We start from the raw sequence: 20,323 nt of genomic DNA, 5'->3' as shown, positions 1-20,323 counted from the left end.
CATGGGGGCCTAACCCTATCCGCCCAGCCCAATGGCGTCCTCACTCCCTCAGAAGGCACTATTGTCCCTCATTCCACAATTCCACACAGAAGTCCAGTCCATGCTTTAACATACCTAGTGGTCCTCACACAGGTATTTTGTTTACATCCTCTTCTCCAATCCCTTCTTCTAGAACAACCCCTCTCTTAGAAGTAGAGAAGAAAATGCTCCACACCCTCAACACCATCCACTGTGCTCCTCTGGGTGCAGGTGCTACAAGAATGGCTGCACACTGCCTAAAGCAGCCCTGGGCACTTTCCAAGTGGAGTCCACCAAAAAAATATTTGGAACATTTAAACCTTGGGGAAATTCACATTTGATCTTACTCAAAAATCCCGAGAAATTCTGTACTCTCCTTCACCCTCTTTATAGGGGAAAGGGATTACAAAACAATGGGGGAAAAATCCTTAACACACCAAAATAATCATTTGACAGCATCTGCTTAAATTCCTATTCAAAGTTCACAACAGTCACAGCCACAGGGTGCCTTGCTTTTAAACCACCAACCAGTCAACAAAGGTATAAAACACAATTACTTTATTGATCTCTTACAATCAAATACTGCCAACTAGCGTTACTTCCTCATGCATCATTAAAAACAAAGGATCTTTCCTTAATATTTTTAAATGATGCATTATGTAACAAAGTTAGAACGTAAAATGCACCCTGATTAATTATGTAAACTGGTAATTTTTTTTAAAAGCATAACTAATAATTTGGTTTCTTTCTTCATAAAATGGAAATTTAAATATTTCTCCTGATAGTCTTGAGGTTATCATTATAAGTAGTGCAAAATGTGGCACATATAGTTTCATCTAGATAGGTGTACATCTTACACACCTTAAACAAAATGTGCATAACAAAATGCATACAGTAAATGCATGATAGAAAGCATGTTTCATATACAAGGCAGCCCCTCAGGCCACCATATTATTTAGGTTTTACATTATCATTTATGGCATTATAGATTAATTATACTTATTTTTATACATTTTAACCCTGAAGATAAGAAAAATAATTGGTGCTTGAGAAAATTATTCCAGGTAGCCATTTGGTATCAGGAGAAAGTGAACCTCCAAGAGTTTACTGTCTGCCAGGGGGAATCATTAGCTTGAGTGGGTAGATCAGATATGCAATATATTTCACAGTGACTGTTTCCCATGTCCTGACAACGCTGCTCCTGCCAGTCAGTCAGATGGTGCAGCACATCTGGAATTACCCTTGTATGTGGTGATGTGGTTTTCCCTTTTTTTTTTTTTTTTTCTTCTTTTCCGGATTAACTGTGTTGCTAAATTTCTTCTTTTGATCTCTCCAAAGGCCTTCCATTTTAATTATTCATAAGTCCTTTCAGAAAATCCTCAGAGAGCTCCATAAGCGGAAGTTCTGGAGATGGAAAATCCAAGGGAGGAAGATTCGGTATTGGAATGTCCTTGGCTTTCCCAGTATTTGCTGCAAATTTCTGCCAGGTTGAAGAAGCTGTAGCAGTGTCTGAATGTGGTGGCAAGCTCCATAACTCTGACTTTTCTACAAAGTCAGCATCCATATCCAGCTCCTTATCCACTGGACCTTTTAGAAGTCTGGCTTTTTCAGCCTTCAGTTGTTTATTTTCTTTTCTTAATCTTTCATTCTCAGCCACAAGGAACTCCACATGCCTCTTCAAATCTGCAATTTTGGTTGCTTGCTCTTCAATAATTGTTTTATCATCCTTAGGGGCTTTGCTTCCAATACATGGCTCTGTTGGCTCACTCTTTTGCTGAAGTAAAAATAGTAGTGTGTCTGGATCCCTGTCAAAGACTCCCTGAATTTCAGGGAGGTGTTTCTCTGTGGAAGGGCTGTACTTCTGAGAAAGAAGGGGACTCTGACCCTCTGCATCCTCAGCAGAGGTTTTGTGAGATGCCTGAAGATGGGTAGCTACATCCTTGTCTATGTTCTGAGCTTTTGATCGTTCTTCACGCTTTGCCCTTTTCCACCTCTCCTGGATGAGGAGGAGCTGTTTCATGTGGCTATCCCTTTGCAATTCCAGTGATAAATGAGCCTATTACACAAAAGGAAAGGTACAATTTGCAGAATTTAATACTGGAAGTCTTTTTAATGTTCAATATATGCTATTCCAAGAGCCTCCTTTCTGACTAACTCAGTAACACTTAAAATTTTTACACTGTTTGCAATTCAGTAAAGATTCCAAAAAAAGTTTTATAAACTAGGACTTTCTAGATAAATTAGAGAAAGGTGTTTTTTTTTAGCTGATCAAAAGCACCATTCATTCATAAAATCAAAGTCCTAGTCTCAATCAATACTTCAGACTTTTTCTCACTGTGCCTTACCCCCCTCTGCAATGCCATGCCATTTGTAATCGGCTTAAAATTAGATATCTTCCCTCTTTAGACGTCAGTTCTGTAGTCAGCCAAAAAGAAAATCTTCCTGTTAACAGAGATTTAGGAGGCCCAATGCAGGCATAGCTAACATGAGCAGGTTCTATATTATTAAAGACAGAACATTAAAAATTCTGAGGTTCAGTGTAAGAAACAAGTGGTTTTTTTCCTGCCAGATATCCCTCTCAGAAATTATCTCCTTATTACAGTTAAGACACATATTTACTAAGTACTTTCTGGATACCTGACATTTTACAATCAAGAAATCAGAAACCAGGTGTGGTGGTACATGCCTTATAATCCCTGCTTTTAGGAGGCTAAGGCAAGAGAATCAAATCACAAATTCAAGGCCAACCTGGGGAACTTACCAAGATCCTGTCTCAAAATAAAATTTAAAATAGGGCTGGTGAGGGGCTGGGAATATAGCTCAGTTGGGAGAGTGCTTGTCTCACAAGCACAAGGCCTTGGGTTTAATCCCCAGCAAAAATAAAATAAAATAAATAAAATAAAATAAATAGGGCTGGTGATGTAGCTCAGTGGTAGAGCACTTGTCTAGCATGTACAACACTGTGAATTCAACTCATACCACTGCAAAAAAACAAAAAAGGTATCTTCGGATAAAGGTATTTATTTGGTGGAGGTGAATACTGGGGATTAAACTCAGGGGCACTCAACCACTGAGTGACATCCCCAGCACTTTTTTGTATTTATTTAGAGATAGGCTCTCACTGAGTTGCTTAGCACCTTGCTTTTGTTGAGGTTGGCTTTGAACTTGCAGATCCTCCTGCCTCAGCCCACTGAGATTACAGGCATGTTCCACCATACCCAGCATTTTATACATTTTTCATACAGCACTTAAAGAGCTCGGGAACAATGCTTTATTTTATACACAATTCGAGTCTCCAAAAGAATATCTTTTTAGGACTGAGGCTGCAGCACAGTGGTAGAACACTTGCCTAGCACTTGTGAGACACCAGGTTTGATACTCAGCACCATGTACAAATAAATGAAATAAAATAGAGGTATTAGGTCCATCTATAACGTAAAAAGAATTCTTTTTCAATTTCAAAAGAGAAAATCTCTTACAATTTTGCTGCTAACATTAAGAACTTGTCTTACCTGTTCAGACTGGGTCAACTTCATAGCATCAGAAAGATATGCTGGCCATAAAAAAAAAAAAAAAAAAAAAAAAAAAAAAAAAAAATTTTAATATATGAGTATCATCCTGTAATTAACAGGTAAGAGTTTATGATTGAACCCAGGGGTGCTCCTCTACTGAGCTCCATCATATTCTGAGACAGGGTCTTGTTAAGTTGCAGAGACTGGCCTGGTGTTTGCTACCATGACTGGCACGTTTTATGCTTTAAAATCCCTGTAGAAGGGCTGGGGATGTGGTTGAGTGGTAGAGCACCTAGCATGTGGAGGCCTACATTTGATACCCACCACTATCAAATAAAACAAAGAAAAAATCCTGCAGATTTTACAATTAAATAACTGCAGATAATTTAATTTGGAAAATAAGTTTAGGAAGGATTAAAAAGTAGTAAGAACTATGCAAGTATGATGGTGCATGCCTGTAACCCCAGCAACGCAGGAGGCTGAGGCAGGAGGATCCTGAGTTTGAGGCCAGCCTGGGCAATTTAGTGAGGCTTTGTCTCAAAATAATTTAAAAAAGAAAAAATAGGTAGGGTTATAGCTCAGTGATAAAGTGTCCCTGGTTCAATCCCCAATATTTCATCTCTGAACTTTACACCCAAATTACAAAGAAACCAATCAATAAATGGGCTAAGGAAATGGGCAGGCACTTCACAGAAGATATACAAGTGATCAACAAATATATGAAAAAGTGCTCATTATCCCTAGTAATTAGAGAAACCCAAATTAAAACCACCCTAAGATATCATCTAACTCCAATTAGAATGGCTATCAAGAACACAAGCAAGAATAAGTGTGGGCATGTATGTGGGGGGAAAAGGCACACTCTTACATTGCTGGTGGAGTTGGAAATTGGTGCAGCCACTCTGGAAAGCAGTATGGAGATTCCTCAGAAACCTTGGAATGGACTCACCATATGACCAGCTATCCCACTCCTCAGTTTATACCCAAAGGACTTAAAATCAGCATAGTACAGTGATGCAGCCACATGAATGTTCACAGCAGTTCAATTCACAATAGCTAGATTGTGGAACCAACCTAGATGCCCTTCAATTGATGAATGGATAAAGACACTGGTATATATACACAATGGAATGTTACTCAGCCATAAAGAATAAAAAAATTATGGCATTCGCTGGTAAATGGTGAAGCTGGAAAGTATCATGCTAAGTGAAATAGGCCAAGCCCAAAAAACCAAAGGCTGAATGACAGTATATAACAAGGGGTGGGTGATGTGGGGAAGAGAAGAATGAAGAAACTTTGGATGGTGTAGACAAAAAGGGGGTGAGAGGGGGTGGGGATAGAAAAACAGTAGAATGAAACAGACAGTATTACCCTATATAATATGGATGCTTACATGAATGGCTTGAATCTACATTGTAACCATAGAAATAACCATAGAAATGAAAAGTTGTACCCCATTTGTATACAATGAATCAAAATGTCTTTAAAAATAAAAAAATATTTTAATTAAAAAAAATAAAATTAAAATTAAAAAAAAAAATTAATAGGAACCTATCAGGCCAGGTGCAGTGGCACACACCTATAATCCCTGAGCCTCCGGAGGCTGAGAGAGTAGGATCTCAATTTCAAAGCCAGCTTCAGCAACTTAGCAATATCCTATACCTAAATAAAATAAAAAAGGACTAGGGATGTGGCTCAGTGGTTAAGCCAGGTTCAATCCCTGGTACCAAAAACAACCACCACAACTCTCCGATCTCAGGATCAAACTCTGGATGATGTAATTTGAAGTTAAATAGCGAATGTTAAAATCCTTACTTTTCCTCTTTTGGTAGACTGCTAGGAATCCGTTATGGTTTGAATCCTAAATGACCCTGAAGGGTCAAGTGTTGAAGGTTTGGTCCCCAGTTAATGGCACTATGGGGAGGTGGTGGAAAATTCACGAGGTGGGGCTTACCTAAAAGAAGGTGGGTGACTGGAAGCATGACGTGAAAGGTCCTTATCCCCTTCCCCTCTTTCTGCTTCCCACTACCATGAAGTGAGCAGTTTCACATAGTCCCACCATGTTCTGCCTTGCCACAAACCCAAAGCAACATAGCCAAGAAAACATGAATTGATACCATAAAACAAAATAAACCTTTCCTCCTTTCAAGTTGATTTTCTTACAATAACGATAAACTACCAGAGAAAATTGGTAACAATAAGTGAGGTCTTTGTTATGACTATATCCGATAATATGATCCAGAGGCCTTTGAAATTGAGGTGGAGGAGGAGTCATGGTTTAGAGATGCAGACTACAGAAAGCTTAGAATGTTGTAAACAGAACCTAATGGGCAATTCTGGTGGGAATTCAGAAGACAGAATGCTGATTAAGAATGGGGAAACTAAAGGACAGGCTCATGAGGTCTAAAACAGAAATGAGGATCCTACTAAGAATTGGACTAGAGGTCATTCATGTTACATTCTGAGAAAAAAATGGTCTACATTTTGTGTATGCCAAGATTCTGTGAGGATGAATTTGAAGGAGATGAACTAATTAACCTGGTGGAGGAAATTTCAAGGCAGTGACCTGGGTTTGGCTTTTAGCTAATATAAAGGGAGAATAGGAGCAACCCAAAAAAAAAAAAGAGAAAGAGAGAGAGAGAGAGAGAGAGAGGGAGGATTTGAAAAACTTGCAGTTTAGACAAAAAAGAACTTTTAAGATGCCACCGCTAAAGAGTTTAGTGCCATTAAAAAGAAGCTAAAGACTTTACACCTGGACAACCAGAACGATGCCTTGAGGGCACCTCAGGAATCAGCAAGATCCTACCCATCACAAACCATCAAGACTTTTGTTTGAAACGAGACCCCAGGGAGCCCTACTCCCAGAGCCCTGTGTTCAGCTTTCAAAGTAATCACAAGCTGCTATAGCTGTGGACCAAGCAGGTTGGCTACAGCTGGTAGTAGACCTTGACACCATCATACAATGGTGGTATCATGGGCACTCCCATGAAGACTTCAAAGGAAAGCCTAGGATGCCAGTCAGTATGTGGCAGAGTCAAAGCCCCTGAGTAGGCAATGTGTAAAGCTGTGAGAGTAAAGCTGAAGCTGCAATGGAGACCCCGAGACCCCAGGAAGTCAGAGTTGCCAGGAATGGAGAATGCCTGCCAAAGGAAGTCACAGGCAGAGAGCAGAGCCAGTCTGAGAGAGTGGCCATGTGCACTACAGTTGGCAAGGCCAGAAGCGGAGCTGCCCAAGCCCTTTGGAGTTCATATCATATCACTGCAGCACACAGAGCTACAGAATTTAGTATTTGCCCTGCTCAGTTCAGTCTTGCTTCGGTCCAGTCCCTTTTGTCTGTGGTCCTCTTCCTCCCATTTGGAACAGGAATGTTTATCCTATGACAAGTATGTTAGAAGTATGTAACTTGTTTTTTAATATTCCAGTGGCTCACAGCCAAGTTTGCCTTGAGTCTCAGAGTAGACTTTGGTTATGGGCATTTGAGTAATGATGGATCTGTTAAGACTTTGGGGACTTTTGGATAGAATAAATACATTTTGCATTATGAGATGGACATGAGCTTCTAGAGGTCAGCAGCAGAATCTTACAGTTTGGAATCTGAATGCTCCCCTGAAGGCTCAAGTGTTGAAGGCTTGGTCCTCAACTGATGGCGCTATGGGGAGGTATTAGAACCTCTGTGGAAGGGGGTGTGTAAGGAAGGAAGTTAGACCAGTGAGGGCATGCCCTTGAAGTGGATACTGGCCCCAGCCCCTTCTTCTCCCTCTGTCTCTGCCCCTCAATGGCATGAGATGAGCAACTAGCTTCACTACACACTCCCTATCATTAAGTTCTGCCTTACTGAAGGCTAAAAACAATGCATCCAAATGACAATGGACCAAAAACTCTGAAATTTGTGAGCCAAAAATCAACTTTCCTCCTTTTAAATTGATTTTCTCAGGAATTTTGTCAGTGACCTAACACCACAAAAAACTAATGGTTAAGTTCTATAAATACTCAAACTCATGGTACATTTTGAGGTCTATGATCCCATCTACTTATTTTAACTTACATTCTATATTTCATTATGTTTCTCTGTAAGACATTTTATATCTTCTGTGGAACAAGGTGGGGTATAAATAACATGTATTATTAATAATGGATCATACACAATTAATCCATTTCCTACCTTTTGTTTACTGGAAACTTTTTAGCATGTCTCATCCCTACATTAAGTCCCTTTCCCCTCTTCTGCAGATACAAGGCATTGCTTTCTGTCTGATCTTAATTCGTATATTTTTATGATTTCCTGATTTCCTGCTTAAAAATGCCCTCTAGGTTCTACCAGTGTTGAGATGCAGATTAATAAGATGTTTCTTGTCCATCCACTTTCTTTCTTTTATTTGGCATCAGGAATTGAACCCAAGGATGCTTAACCACTGAACCACATCCCAGTCCTTATTTGTATTTTAGACACAGGGTCTCACTGTGTTGCTTAGAGCCTCCTTAAGTTGCTGAGGCTGTCTTTGAACTCACAGTTCTCCTGTCTCAGCCTCAGGAGCCACTGGGAGTACAGGCATATGTCAGCATGCCAGCTGCTTGATCTACATTTTTTTTTTTTTTTTAACAAATAGAATAGTTTTTGTAAATACTTCCCTTTGCAGAACCTTAGAACAGTATAAGGCTAGGCATGGTGGTGCATGCCTATAATCCCAGCAGGTTGAGGCAGGAGGATCATGAATTGAAAGTCAGCTTCAGCAAGTCAGTGTAAGGCCCTAAGCAGCTCAGTGAGACCCTATCTCAAAATTAAACAACGGCTAGGGATTTAGCTCAGTGATAAAGCACACCTGGGTTAAGTCCCCTCAAAAATAAAATTAAAAAAAAATAAATCTTAAAACTAGGTTTTTTTTTTTTTTTTTTTTTTTTGGGGGGGGGGGGAGAGACCAAAATATTGAAACCAGGGAATTTAACCACTGAGCCACATCCTCATCCCTTTTTACTTTTAATTTTAAGACAGGGACTCTTTAAATTACCTAGGGTCTTACATTTACTTGCTGAGGCTGGCTTTCAATTTTTTAATTCATGATCCTCCTGCCTTGGCCTCCCAAGTCACTGGGATTGCAGGCATGTGCTATGTGCCTGGATACAACTGAGCATTTTTAAAGATTATTTTAAAAGGGAAAAAAAAAAACTTTCAATCTGATTGCATGGACATAGATTTCCTCCACAAATTCAAAACAGGAATAAACACCTACTAAGAGAAATTTAGGAAAGGAATATAGCTATCTCAGGAAACAAAAACAAAACAACAACTCTGATTAAACTGCTTCCTCCAAATATGAAGCAAGGCAAATATTTAAAGTAGATACTAAGAAATGATGGGGGAAAGGAACTAAAAAAAAATCTGAAGAACCTACTACACTTCTTTCATCCAGGCATGGTGGTACATACCTGTAATTCCAGTGACAAGGGAGGTTAAAGGAGGAAGACCACAAATTTAAAGACAATCTCAGTGAGGCCCTAAACAACTCAGCAAGACCCTATCTCAAAATAAAATACAAAATTGTGCTGGGGATGTGGCTCAGTGGTTAAGCACCCCTGGGTTCAAGCCCAGGTACCAAAACAAACAAACATACCCAAAAAACCTATTGCAAATAAGACAATTTAGAAAACCATTGAGTTCATTCCAACACAGCAATTTTCAACTCTAAAACACAACACGAATCTACTTTTTAACTAAGTCTAAACTCTAAATCTGACCAGTGAGATTTACTAATCAAATTAAGTTCTATCTCCATAATTAAAATAATATGATCTAATAGGTTACCTTTTATCTTTTCTAACCTGAGAATTTCACAGAATTTAGACTGGGGCAGGGTGATATCTGAAGCCCTACAGCAGTTTTAATCCTTATTCAAAGACAAATATCAGGTTAGGAGGAAAGAAGCTTTTCTCCCTTTTATCTATTCAGGTAGTTGGGATTTTTTTGGTTTTGTTGTTTTGGTACTAGGAATTGAACCAAGGAATATTTCTACCACTGAACTATATCCCCAGCACTTTCTTATTTTTTATTTTGAGATAGGGTTGAAGTTGCTTAGGGCCTCGATATGTTGCTGAGGATGACCCGGAACTTGCAATCCTCCTGCGCCAGTCTCCAAAATTGCTGGGATTACAGATGTATGCCTGCAGAACTCATCTGCAACATGATTTTCTTAAATAAGCAGTATATTGCTTTCGTAGTGACTAAAATTTAACAATTCAATGGATAACAAAATACAGTTTAGGAAAGACTTAATGAGAATGAATTAACAAGTGTTCATGTTGCACAAAGCCCCCATAAAACTCACCACAAAAATATACAGATTTATGTGGTAAGTGCCATCTGCCCATCCTACAGCAGACATGTCAAGTACTTGAAATCCAGACTCCTTTAAAATAATTCAAGCTAATTTTCTGGGTGTTCAGCAGTGTCCACCTTGCATATGCAGGGCAACACACATCATCACTGTTGTGATTTTCATTCTAAATAAAGTGGCAAGATACTAGGGAAAAGAAATTGCTCTTCAATACAATCAGTATTTCTTAAATAGACTACTCACCCGCAGCCTTTTTGTGGCAAGAAATAGCCTCTTCGTATTTCCCTGCAGCTAATAAACGGTCTGCTCGTCTGCTCTGCTGATGAGCCTAGAAGATAAAGATCTTGAAATTCTTCTTAATTATAAAACGTGACTTTAAACAACAATAACAACAGTGGTTGAAGGTTGAACACCTGCTTAGTGTAAGGCTCTGAGTTCCACCACTAGCAACCACCAAACAAAACAAAACAACCTTTTAACAAGATAAATGATGCTGTTTGTTGTTACACATCAAACCATCATTACAGCTGTATCTATACCTAGAGCGATGAAAAGAGTAGATACAGCTTAAAACTCTGCAGCTGAATCAAACTAACAACTTCTGCTGCCACCAATAAACCCTCTCCCAGTTAACACCAGGTACTTCAATGACCCAGTCTTCCAATTCAGATGTTAACCAGAGTCACAATTATAGTCTGTTACTCAAAATGTGCATTTTTTTTTATTTTTAAACTTCTTTTAAAATGAGTTATTTCATAGACAATTCCACTAGTCTATATGATTTAAAAGCTATATCGAAAAATCACTTGTCATATGGTAACATATAAGTTTTATTATTATCAATTCATTCTTCCCTTTCAACATAAAGCTACTATTTGTCTCAAAAATGAGAAATCTGCTGGGCATAGTAGTATGAGCCTATAATCCTAGCTATTCAAGAGGCCGAGAGGATAATGAGCTCAAGGTCAGCCTCAGCAACTTAATGAGACCCCATCTCAAAATAAACAAACAAAAGGAACTGGTGATGTAGTTCAGTGCTAAAGCACTCCTGGGTTCAATTCCTAATACCGAAAAAAGAAAAAGAAATGTGAGCTCTATACAGTTGAGGCAAGGTACTATGAGACCAATACCTAGTATTCATGAATTCTTTTTATCAGATACAACTCACCAAAAGAACAAAGGCAAACTGCAAAATTCTAAAAGCAATCGACTTAAGTATCCCTAAATGTAAAGGTAAATAGATCAAATAAGTAGTGCTGGCCTTTTATTTATTTTGTATTTTAATGGTACTAGGGATCTAATACAGGGGCACTCTACCACTGAGCTACATTCCCTAGCGCTTTTTAAAATCTGAGACAGGGTTTTGCTAACTTGTTCAGGGCCTCACCAAGTTGCTGAGGCTGGCCTCAAACTTGTGATCCTCCTGCCTCTGCCTCCTGAGTTGCTGGGATTACAGGCATGTGCCATTGTACCTGGATAATGTATAAATTTAACCAGAGTCCGACTGAGCAAAAAAATACGTTCAGAACGTGTAAATATTTTCTAGTACCTAGAAATGACAGATTTCGGGGGGAAGAGAATGTATGTAATGAAGAAAACTAGTAGGTACAAAAAGTTATGATTAACATTCAGTTATGATCAAATTATTTCTCTAATGAACACATTCTAATAGTACTGTTAAGGCAAATGGTATTCAACTAACAAGGTTCTAGTTAGAGGGGGAAAAAAAGAGAGAGAGAGAGAAAAAAAGAAAGGAAAAGTGTGAATCTGTAAGTGCCTTTTCCTTTGCAAGCTTTGAAAAAAGACTAAAATAAAACTTCCTTGAAATCCCATAATACCTCATAATGAGGGGTGGCATGGTGTAAACCCATCCCTACCAAGAATCAAGGGCTCTGGCATCAACTTCTTGCTCTCCCATTGAACCAGTTAGTTTATTCCAACCTTCAAGGGCCCATTTGCTGACCTGTAAAATGATGGATCTGGACCAGATCTGTGCTCCTGAAGTTTTAAAGGGAATTCAAATCATGTGCATTAGGTTAAAATGCAAATTCTGGGTCATTAGGTTTGGAATAAGGTTTGAGATTTTACAGAGCTATAGCTATACAGCTGCTGGCTCACAGACACACTGAGAGGCAAGAACAAGATGCTATCTAAGGTTACTGCATTCCAACCGTCTCTATGATCTGTGTGCCTCTGTGGACTCCAATCACTTTCTACCTTGTGACAAAAACTTGTGCAATGGAGATTTATGCAGCTCCCTAATTACACTTCAAGCTCTGATGACAGAATAAATGGTTACATGAACTTCTGAACAAGAACAAAAAGTTTCCAAGAGGGAAGTAGGACCTCATATCTCTCCCATCTCCCCTAAAACTTCCCCAGGGAAAAATCTAATCTCTAACTGCCTATTCAGGATTTATCTCTCACTATTGTCTCAGATATAACTGATTTTAATAAAAAACACTCACCTACTTTAGGTTATTTTGTACTACAGCATTTTTTTTTTTTTTAAGTACAATTGCTACTAAATTCTTACTAAACATCCAGAAAGTGCAGACAGGATACAGCCCAGGTTCAAACTCAGCTTGAATACTTAATAAACACATGAACTTGGCTTTCTTAACTGCCTCAATTTTCTTATCTATAAAATGAGAGTTGTGAAAATCAGTTTAAAAATCATAGTACTTACAATGGTGCCACAAGACAGCACTTCCTAAATCATTTATTATACTAAGTACCACAACAGACAATAAAAATGGAGTTTTTGTCATCAAGAAGTTGAAATGAACCAAGCATGGTGACACATGCCTATAATCCCAGCGACTTGGGAGGTTCAGGCAGGAGGGGTGCAAGTTTGAGACCAGCCTCAGAAAGCACACCAAGCAACTTGAAAGACCTGTCTAAAAAGTTTGCTTAATTAAAAAAAACAGCTGGGTACAGTAGCACACACCTGTAATCCCAGCAGCTCAGGAGAATGAGGCAGGAGGATCTGAGTTCAAAGCCTGCCTTAGCAATTTAGCGAGGCCCAAAGCAACTCAGTGAGACCCTATCTCTAAATTAAATATTAAAAAAAAGCTGGGATGTGGCTCAGTGGTTAAGCATCCCTGGGTTCCATACCCTGTACCCTGCCACCACCGCCCCCCACCAAAAACTTGACCACATAGTTAGTTGTGTAGACTAAAGTATGATTTTTAAAAACTGAAGATATTGTAAGAAACCTATTTGATAGTAATTTTCTTATTTTTAAAATCATTAAAGATTTCCCATTTTAAAACTGATCTCTTTAAATTCTGTTCTAGAATCAAGCAGTTAAAAGTAATTATGTCTAACCAGGTGTGAAGATGCAAGCCTGTAATTCCAGTCTCAGCAATTTAGCAAAAAAAGAAAGGAGAGAACGAAAAAGAGAGATAGAAAAGTAATATACTTGTTTCTTTGTTAATTCAAAGTAAAAATTATGCAATTTTTTACAATCCATGATTCCTACGTTACAATATTCTTATGTTGTCTTGTCCTCTGGACACCTAAAGAGTCCCATCTCCAGATTTTCAAGTTTAGGATCAGAGGCTATGTTAATAATATTTCAAGAGGTTATACCTAAAGTTTCAAGAGTTTATAACTAATGTGACATTCACAGACTTGGCAGGTAGAAACACAGGTCTGTAAAGAAAATGAAGCAGCTGGTCTGAAAAGGCAGAGAATTCTGTCTGAATCCCAGGCTATGTTCTTAGACGCATGTACACAGTACCCCTTCTCTTCCTGCTCCTTTCTTTAGAGTTCAATAAATCACCTCTTTTGGCTTAACCTAACTTCAAGTGGATTTCCATCATTTGCAACCAACAAAAATCCTAGCAAATACAACCTGGTTACTAAGTGACTCACCTCACTTTCTACCCCTAAAAGGTTTTGTTTTTTGGAACTAGCGATTGGACCCAGGAGCACTTTACCACTGAGCTACAACCCCAGCCCTTTTTACTTTCTTTTTAATTTTGAGACAGGTTTTCACTAAACTGTAATAGGTCTCACTAAATTGCTGAGGCTGGTCTAGAACCAAGAACTTTCCTGCCTGAGCATTCCAGATTTGCTATGATTTAAAAACATCTATGCCTGACTATAGGCTACCTATAGTAGCCTATAGGTATATACCTATTAGAAGAACAAGAAAAATAATATACCTAATACCAATCCCATCACTTAGTAATTGCTGGATATATTTTAGTGCTCCACTACCTTTTCCTAGAGTGCTTCCATTAAGCCCAGCCTCACTTGTGACAGATTAATTTTCCTTAGAATTTTCAGGGCACAGGAAAGGATTCAAACAGCCTGCTTTACCTTAAAAATCTACTGCATAAAATTAATATGAGACAGTCACAAAGACTCCAGGTAAATACAAGGCGATTCCTCCTTGACCCATAAAATTATTTTTCTTGGATTAAAACCTTGAAAACAAGAGGATTCATTTACCACCTCAAGTGAAGACAGAACTGACCACTCTGGAGGGAAACTGAGTTACTAAAGAAACATATCCCCAGCACTGTTAGGGGTCAAACACATTGGAAACAATTGGTGACCATGATATCATATGAACCCTACCTTTGCAGCATAAATAAGTAAAGCATGAGGAATGGTTATATGTGAATTAAAACCTGACACCATCTCCCAAATTGGCAGCAAACAAACCCATGAACTAGAAATTATCTCACATAATTTTTTTCCAGTACTGAAAAATTGAACCAGGGGCGCTCTACCAGTCCTTTCCCCAATTTTGTAAAAACTTGAGACAGGGTCTTGCTACACTGTCAAAGCTAGTTCAAGAAACCTCAACTTCTCAAATTGCTTGGACTACAGGTATGTGCAGGAATCATCTCACATTAAGTTTTGACATCTGTTACCAGCTCACACTGCCAAAATTAAATGTATGAACGAAAAGCCTGCAAATACACTAAATTTTATGTTACAATTTTTCCATATTAAAAACTGACAAAGGGCTGGGGAGATAGCTCGGCTGGTAGAGTGCTTACCTCGCAAGCACAAGGCCCTGAGTTCGATCCCCAGTACCACAAAAAAAAAAAAAAAAAAAAAAAAAAAAATGACAAAAATGGGGGAAAAAACCCTGGGGGGAAAAAAAAGACTATTTTTTTCCTTCAATGGAAATACAATTTCTCTTATTTTTTCCTTTGAGCAACTTTGAAAATGAAAAGAAACTACAATGCATTATCTGTACCAAGTCCCCTCCCACCCCCAGCTGAACCGGGGGTAGTCTTCTATCACCAAACTACCTCCCCAGACTTTTTTTTTTTTTTTTTTGCGGTACTGGGGATCGAACTCAGGGTTCTACCAGCTGAGCTATCTCCCCAGCCCCCCAGACATTTTTAACACTGAGAAAGGGTATCACTAATTGCAAAGGCTGGTCACAAACTTGTGATCCTCCTGCCTCAGCCAACCAAGCTGCTGGGATTACAGGTGTGCACCACTCCTCCAGCTTGTACTAATTACACATTGTAATGACTATTTCAAATTCTTCCATATCTTCAAAAAGTTCATTGTGAGAGAAAATAGGTCCAGGGCTTACTGTAAACCTAACATAAAAGAATCAATACTAAATGCTGACACAGAATCTACAGTTCAATATAGATAAGGTCACAGTGAAATGAAAATGAACATTAATAGGGAAGCACTGCTAAAAGTAACAATTTCTCTTAATGTAGGTTCATCTGTAAAACTGGGGAACAGTTCTTACTAAACCCCAAGGATGCTCTGAGGACACATAATTATAAATCCATGTCCTGTAATACAATGAACTTGGACTATACTAGAATGTCTTTAGAAAAAATCTGATAGAGAACTGTCATTGGTATTTAGTAGCACACTTTTTTTTTGGGGGGGGGGGTATCAGGGACGGAATCCAGGGGCACTTAATCACTGAGTCACATCCCCAGCCCTTATTATTTTTTATTGTGAGACAAGATCTTGCTAGGTTGCCTAGGGCCCTGCTATATTGCTAGGCTGGTTTTGAATTCCCAATCCTCCTGCCTCAGGCTCCTGAGCCACTGGGATTAAAGGTGTGCACCACCACACCCAGCATGCTTTTAAACCCATTCAAGTAAATATCAATCTCTGTTCCACTGTTATCTTCCAATAAACAGCTAAGCCATAAATCAGATCTTTCAAATCTCAAATGATTTAAGAATTCAAGATGCCACATAAATTTTAGGTATTATGGCATTGTGCTAATCTTCTTAATAAAATTAATTTTCAAAAGATAACATTATTGCCATCACTAAACTGATTTTCCTTAAACTGCTGACACTGTGCTCTATCTACCACTATCACCCAGGTTCAGCCTTCTCATAAGCCATGACACCTGTAGAACAGTTGGCTGGGGCTATGCTGCAGCCTACAGTCAAATATTAAGTGAAGCTAACTGGAATTGAACCAATGGACATTTTGCAAGGACACCTGAACTTTGAAGCACTTTGTAAATGGCTGGTTATTTCTAATAATACCCCTGTTAAGTTTCAGTATTGAGTCATCCAAGTTTCATTGCAAACTGTGTCACCTTAAAACAACTGGCTTTAAAAAACTTACTAATGTAATCCAAAGTTCTTAAGTGTAAACAACTCTCACAAATGGGGGTGGGGGGGAGACCAATGTAATAAAACTGGAAGAGGTTCCTCAGAATAGCTATGGGTAATTTGGAATCACAACTTTAGATGATACCAGTGACTCTGAACCATACCTGTGGGTTAGAAGTTTAGGCTTTAAAGCTCAACAAATTCAAAGATGTGTGAGATTTTAAGTTACGGGCTTATAATCTCATTATTAAAATAGCTAATCCTTATACTGTACTATGTTATCAGGTACAGAACTAAGTGCTTTACACCTATTTTCTCCTTTAATCCTAACAACAAACCTGAAAAAGAGGAAGATCAAGTAATTTGTCCCAGTCAAGCAGTTATTAAGAGACAAAATCAGAATTTATAGCCAAGCAGTCTGGCTTCATAATCTATATTCCTAAACCACCAGGCTCTATTGCTTCTCTATATGGTTTGAACCAGTCCAGGGCTCTTGCAACACAGTAGGGTTGAGAGTTTCAATGTGAGAAATTAATCCTCCATAGTCCTTTTACCCAATTCCACCATCACAAATGAACTGCAAGCCCATGACTAAAAAGTTCTTCCAGTGTGCAACTTTAGGTAATCTATGTATCCTATATATATATATATATAAATACATACACACACAGACCCTGGATTAGAAAGCACAAAGATGCTGTGGCAGTGGCCAGTCTGAAAAGAAGTTTCTCATTAGCTAAAACATAAGAAATTAGGCTACCGGTACTTTTTCGGGGAGCAACAAAGATCTTTTGTACTTTTATGACGCCTAAAGTGATGAAACTGAGCTGAAAACAGGAACGGTCGTGTTTTTCCCCCCAGCTGTCTCAATTCCTTCGGGGAGAAATCTCTGAATCCGAATGAATACAGTAAACAGATGAAGAGAAAACTGCAGCTGGGGGGTTTTACTTCACCTCCTTAAAGTCGGGAGGCTTAGACTCGGGTCCCCTGCGTTGGAAGTTACAACCGGTACTACATACCATTTGTGCCCTGGCCAACTCCAGTGACTCCCAGGCTTCAGGGAGGTGGCTACGTGGCGCTTGGAGGCATTTACCCCGCTGGAGAGGAGGGGGCATCCCCTCGCCCGGGGCCCTGCGGCAGGGGGCGCCTGGAATCAGCAGAAGCTCCCTGGGATCTCGGAAGAGGGCAAACTGTGAGGCGGTTTGCCCGGAGCCTCTGTGAACTGAGGGCCTGCCTGCGCCCTCAGCGTCTGCGACCGCCCCGGCCAAACCCGCCTCCCAAACTCAAGGGGAAGCCTGCACGCCGGGGACTGTACCCGACGCCGAAGGCAAAGGCACCCACGGCGGACGCAATCCTCTGTGAGCCACTCACCAGGTTGAGGGGTCCTTCCATTACTTCCATAGACCCCGGCGTAAGCGGCGGCCTGAGGAAGGAGAGAGGCGGCGCCAGGGCACATGGAGGGGAGTACAAGAAGACCGCGACGCAGTCTTGGAGACAGCCGCCCCTCAGCACGCCCAGGGAGCCAGTGGTGGGCGCAAAGGGAGCAACAACCACACCACTTCCTTCTCCAGCGCCGTGCCGCGGACCCGCCCCCTGCGCCGCTGCCGTGGCCACGCACGACGTCATGACGTCACGCGCCGGCGGCCAGTTCAAGGTGGGAGTGAGAACCAGGAGTAGGTGGGGCTCACGGGAGGCGGGGCTCACGGAAGGCGGGGCTCACGGAAGGCAGGGTGTCTACTGACGGAGGCTTGCGGTTTTTTTGTTTTTGGTTTTTTTTATCCGCAAAATATCTTCTGAAAAGGTTCTCAACAGTTTTGTGAGGAGATGCAGCCTTGTTAGTACCTTAATCTTCTAATATTGACTTCTCTCATTTCCTTCTAGCCTGTTCTCTAAATTCACTCTGCTTAGCTACATCCTCTCTTGCTGTCCTGTATCCACCTTTTTCCTTGTACCTGTTGATGTTTTCAAAAAGCAGATTTGAGCAGAGTTAAACCATGCAGTGAACTGAACCGCGTTGAAAGTTAACCTGAATGATTCAGGGCTCTGCCTTCAAGTTGAACCCAAACTAATAAAATAGTATGGGTTACAAGTAGACAAGTATAATGATGCATTTAACGAGTATGCGCCAAGCCATGGCATAAAATTCTGTCATGGAATTCACTGACAAATAAATGTGATTTATGCTGCAAAGAGAAGACCAGATCTGTGATGGAGAATAACCAAGATGCAGTTCGGTGGTGAAGGAGTTTCCCGGGGTGTGATTTCTCAGATGGAACCTTAAAGAGCAGGCTAAGCTAAGAGCCTTTCCAGCAAAGGAAATGTACTGCATCTCTAAGCTGAAAAAATAAATCAAAAAAGCTGCAGCATCCTTAGTATGCCAGAGACAGGCAAAAGAAGATGTCAAAGAAGTGGGCAAGTGCAGAGCCAGGCATGGAGATAAAGGCTTATAATCCCAGCTATTTCAGAGGTTGAGGCAGAAGGATCACAAGTTTAAGGCCAGTCTGAGCTATTTTAGCAAGACCCTGTCTCAAAACGAAAAGACCTGGGGATGTACCTTAGTGTTTTAAAGTATGTTACTACAAGGACATGAATGACCTTAAGTACTGTCCTTTGTTTTCTTTCTTTTGATTTTTTTAGTTGTACATGGACACAATATCTTTATTTATTTTTATGTGGTGCTGAGAATTGAATCCAGTGCCTCGAATGTGTGAGGCAAGTGCTCTACCACTGAGCTGCAGCCCCAGCCCCTTCTTTTTTTTCTTTCTATTTGTATCAGGAATTGAACCCAAGGTCACTTAACCACTAAGCTACATCCCCAACCTTTTTTATTTTTTATTTTGAGACAAGTTCTCACTAGGTTGCCCACAGCCTTGCTAAATTGCTAAAGCTGACTTCAAATCTGAAATTCTCCTGCCTCAGCCTCCCAAGCTGCTGGGATTACAGGTGTGTGCCTCCACACCTGGTTGTTAAATACCATCTTAATGCATAATGAAGCATTTAGATTTTATTCCAAACTGCATTGGGAAATAAGTGAAAGGTTTTTTTGTTTTTTTTTTTTCTTGTTGTTTGTTTTGTTTTTTGTAGTACTAGAGATGGAGCCCAGGACCTCAGGCATCCTAAGCAAACACTCTACAACTGAATTATACCCCAGCCCCAAGTGAAGGATTTTATTATCATTATTATTAATATTATTATTGGGATTGAACCCAGGGGCCTCATTAAGTTGCTTAGGGCCTTGCTAAATTGCTGAGACTGGACTCAAATGTGTGATCCTCCTGCCTCAGCCTCCTGAGTTGCTGAGTTTACAGGTGTGCAACGCTGCGCCTGGCCCAAGTAAAGAATAACCCAGTTTAACTTACAGATTTTTAAAGATTACTTTCCCTACTATGTGGAAAACAATTGTAAGGGGACTGGAGTAAAAGAACAAAAATAAACTAAGTTACTCTTTGTGACTGTTTAGACTGAATGGTTTTGCATGAGTAGGATGCCTGGGTATCCTCTTCAAGGCCATTGCTTTTGGAGCGGTGTTGGTGTTTAGGGGGGTAAGCAGAGTTGCTTTTCAAGGTTGTTGTTTCTTCCATGTATTAAAAAATAGAAATATTTTGGGGCACAGAGTTGAAAGGTCTTGATTATGGATTAAAAGTACAGGGTATCTTGCTCTCTTGTTTTTCTCTCCCCAACTCACTTTCTTTCTCCTCCTTGCTTTCCACTCTCTCTAGTGCGCGCCCTTTCTCTTTCCTTTCTCTTTTCCTCTCATTTTCTCTCTTACCCTGCAGGGAGACACTCTGTTTGCTTAATAAACCTCTTATGTGGAAAAAAAAAAAAGTACAGGGTATCTTGAAGGAACCTGTTAGCTTAAGTGTGAGAAATAGAAAGTCTGGTGGTCCATTTT

General features: G+C 39.9%; 1 protein-coding gene across 2 annotated transcripts; it reads right to left on the bottom strand.

The window, feature by feature from the left end:
• Positions 1–555: 555 nt before the first annotated feature.
• On the bottom strand, positions 556–18,021 carry Nrbf2 (nuclear receptor binding factor 2). Of its 2 annotated transcripts, XM_047553096.1 has the most exons (4): positions 17,803–18,021; positions 10,103–10,187; positions 3,531–3,571; positions 556–2,074 (listed from the first exon to the last, which is right to left on the bottom strand). In XM_047553096.1, exons 1-4 carry the CDS (start codon positions 17,830–17,832, stop codon positions 1,367–1,369), a joined length of 864 nt encoding a protein of 287 aa, XP_047409052.1. In that variant the 5' UTR covers positions 17,833–18,021; the 3' UTR covers positions 556–1,366. The 2 variants fall into 2 exon arrangements, with proteins under 2 accessions (XP_047409052.1, XP_047409053.1); XM_047553097.1 differs by lacking the exon at positions 10,103–10,187.
• Between the last annotated feature and the right edge of the window lie 2,302 nt (positions 18,022–20,323).

The sequence above is a fragment of the Sciurus carolinensis genome, chromosome 5 (assembly GCF_902686445.1).
Source record: "Sciurus carolinensis chromosome 5, mSciCar1.2, whole genome shotgun sequence".
Classification (NCBI taxonomy): Eukaryota; Metazoa; Chordata; class Mammalia; order Rodentia; family Sciuridae; genus Sciurus; species Sciurus carolinensis.
The sequence above is the reverse complement of the archived record's forward strand: the minus strand, read 5'-3'. Positions and strand labels throughout refer to the sequence as shown.

What these genes read in the sequence shown, in the direction of transcription:
- Nrbf2 (XM_047553096.1), bottom strand. Translation starts at nt 17,832, where the DNA reads ATGGAAGTAATGGAAGGACCCCTCAACCTG. An exon ending in TGGAAGGACCCCTCAACCTG is followed by an intron (nt 10,188 to 17,802) that starts GTGAGTGGCTCA and finishes TTTATCTTCTAG; the next exon opens with GCTCATCAGCAGAGCAGACG. An exon ending in AGTTGACCCAGTCTGAACAG is followed by an intron (nt 2,075 to 3,530) that starts GTAAGACAAGTT and finishes TTTGTGTAATAG; the next exon opens with GCTCATTTATCACTGGAATT.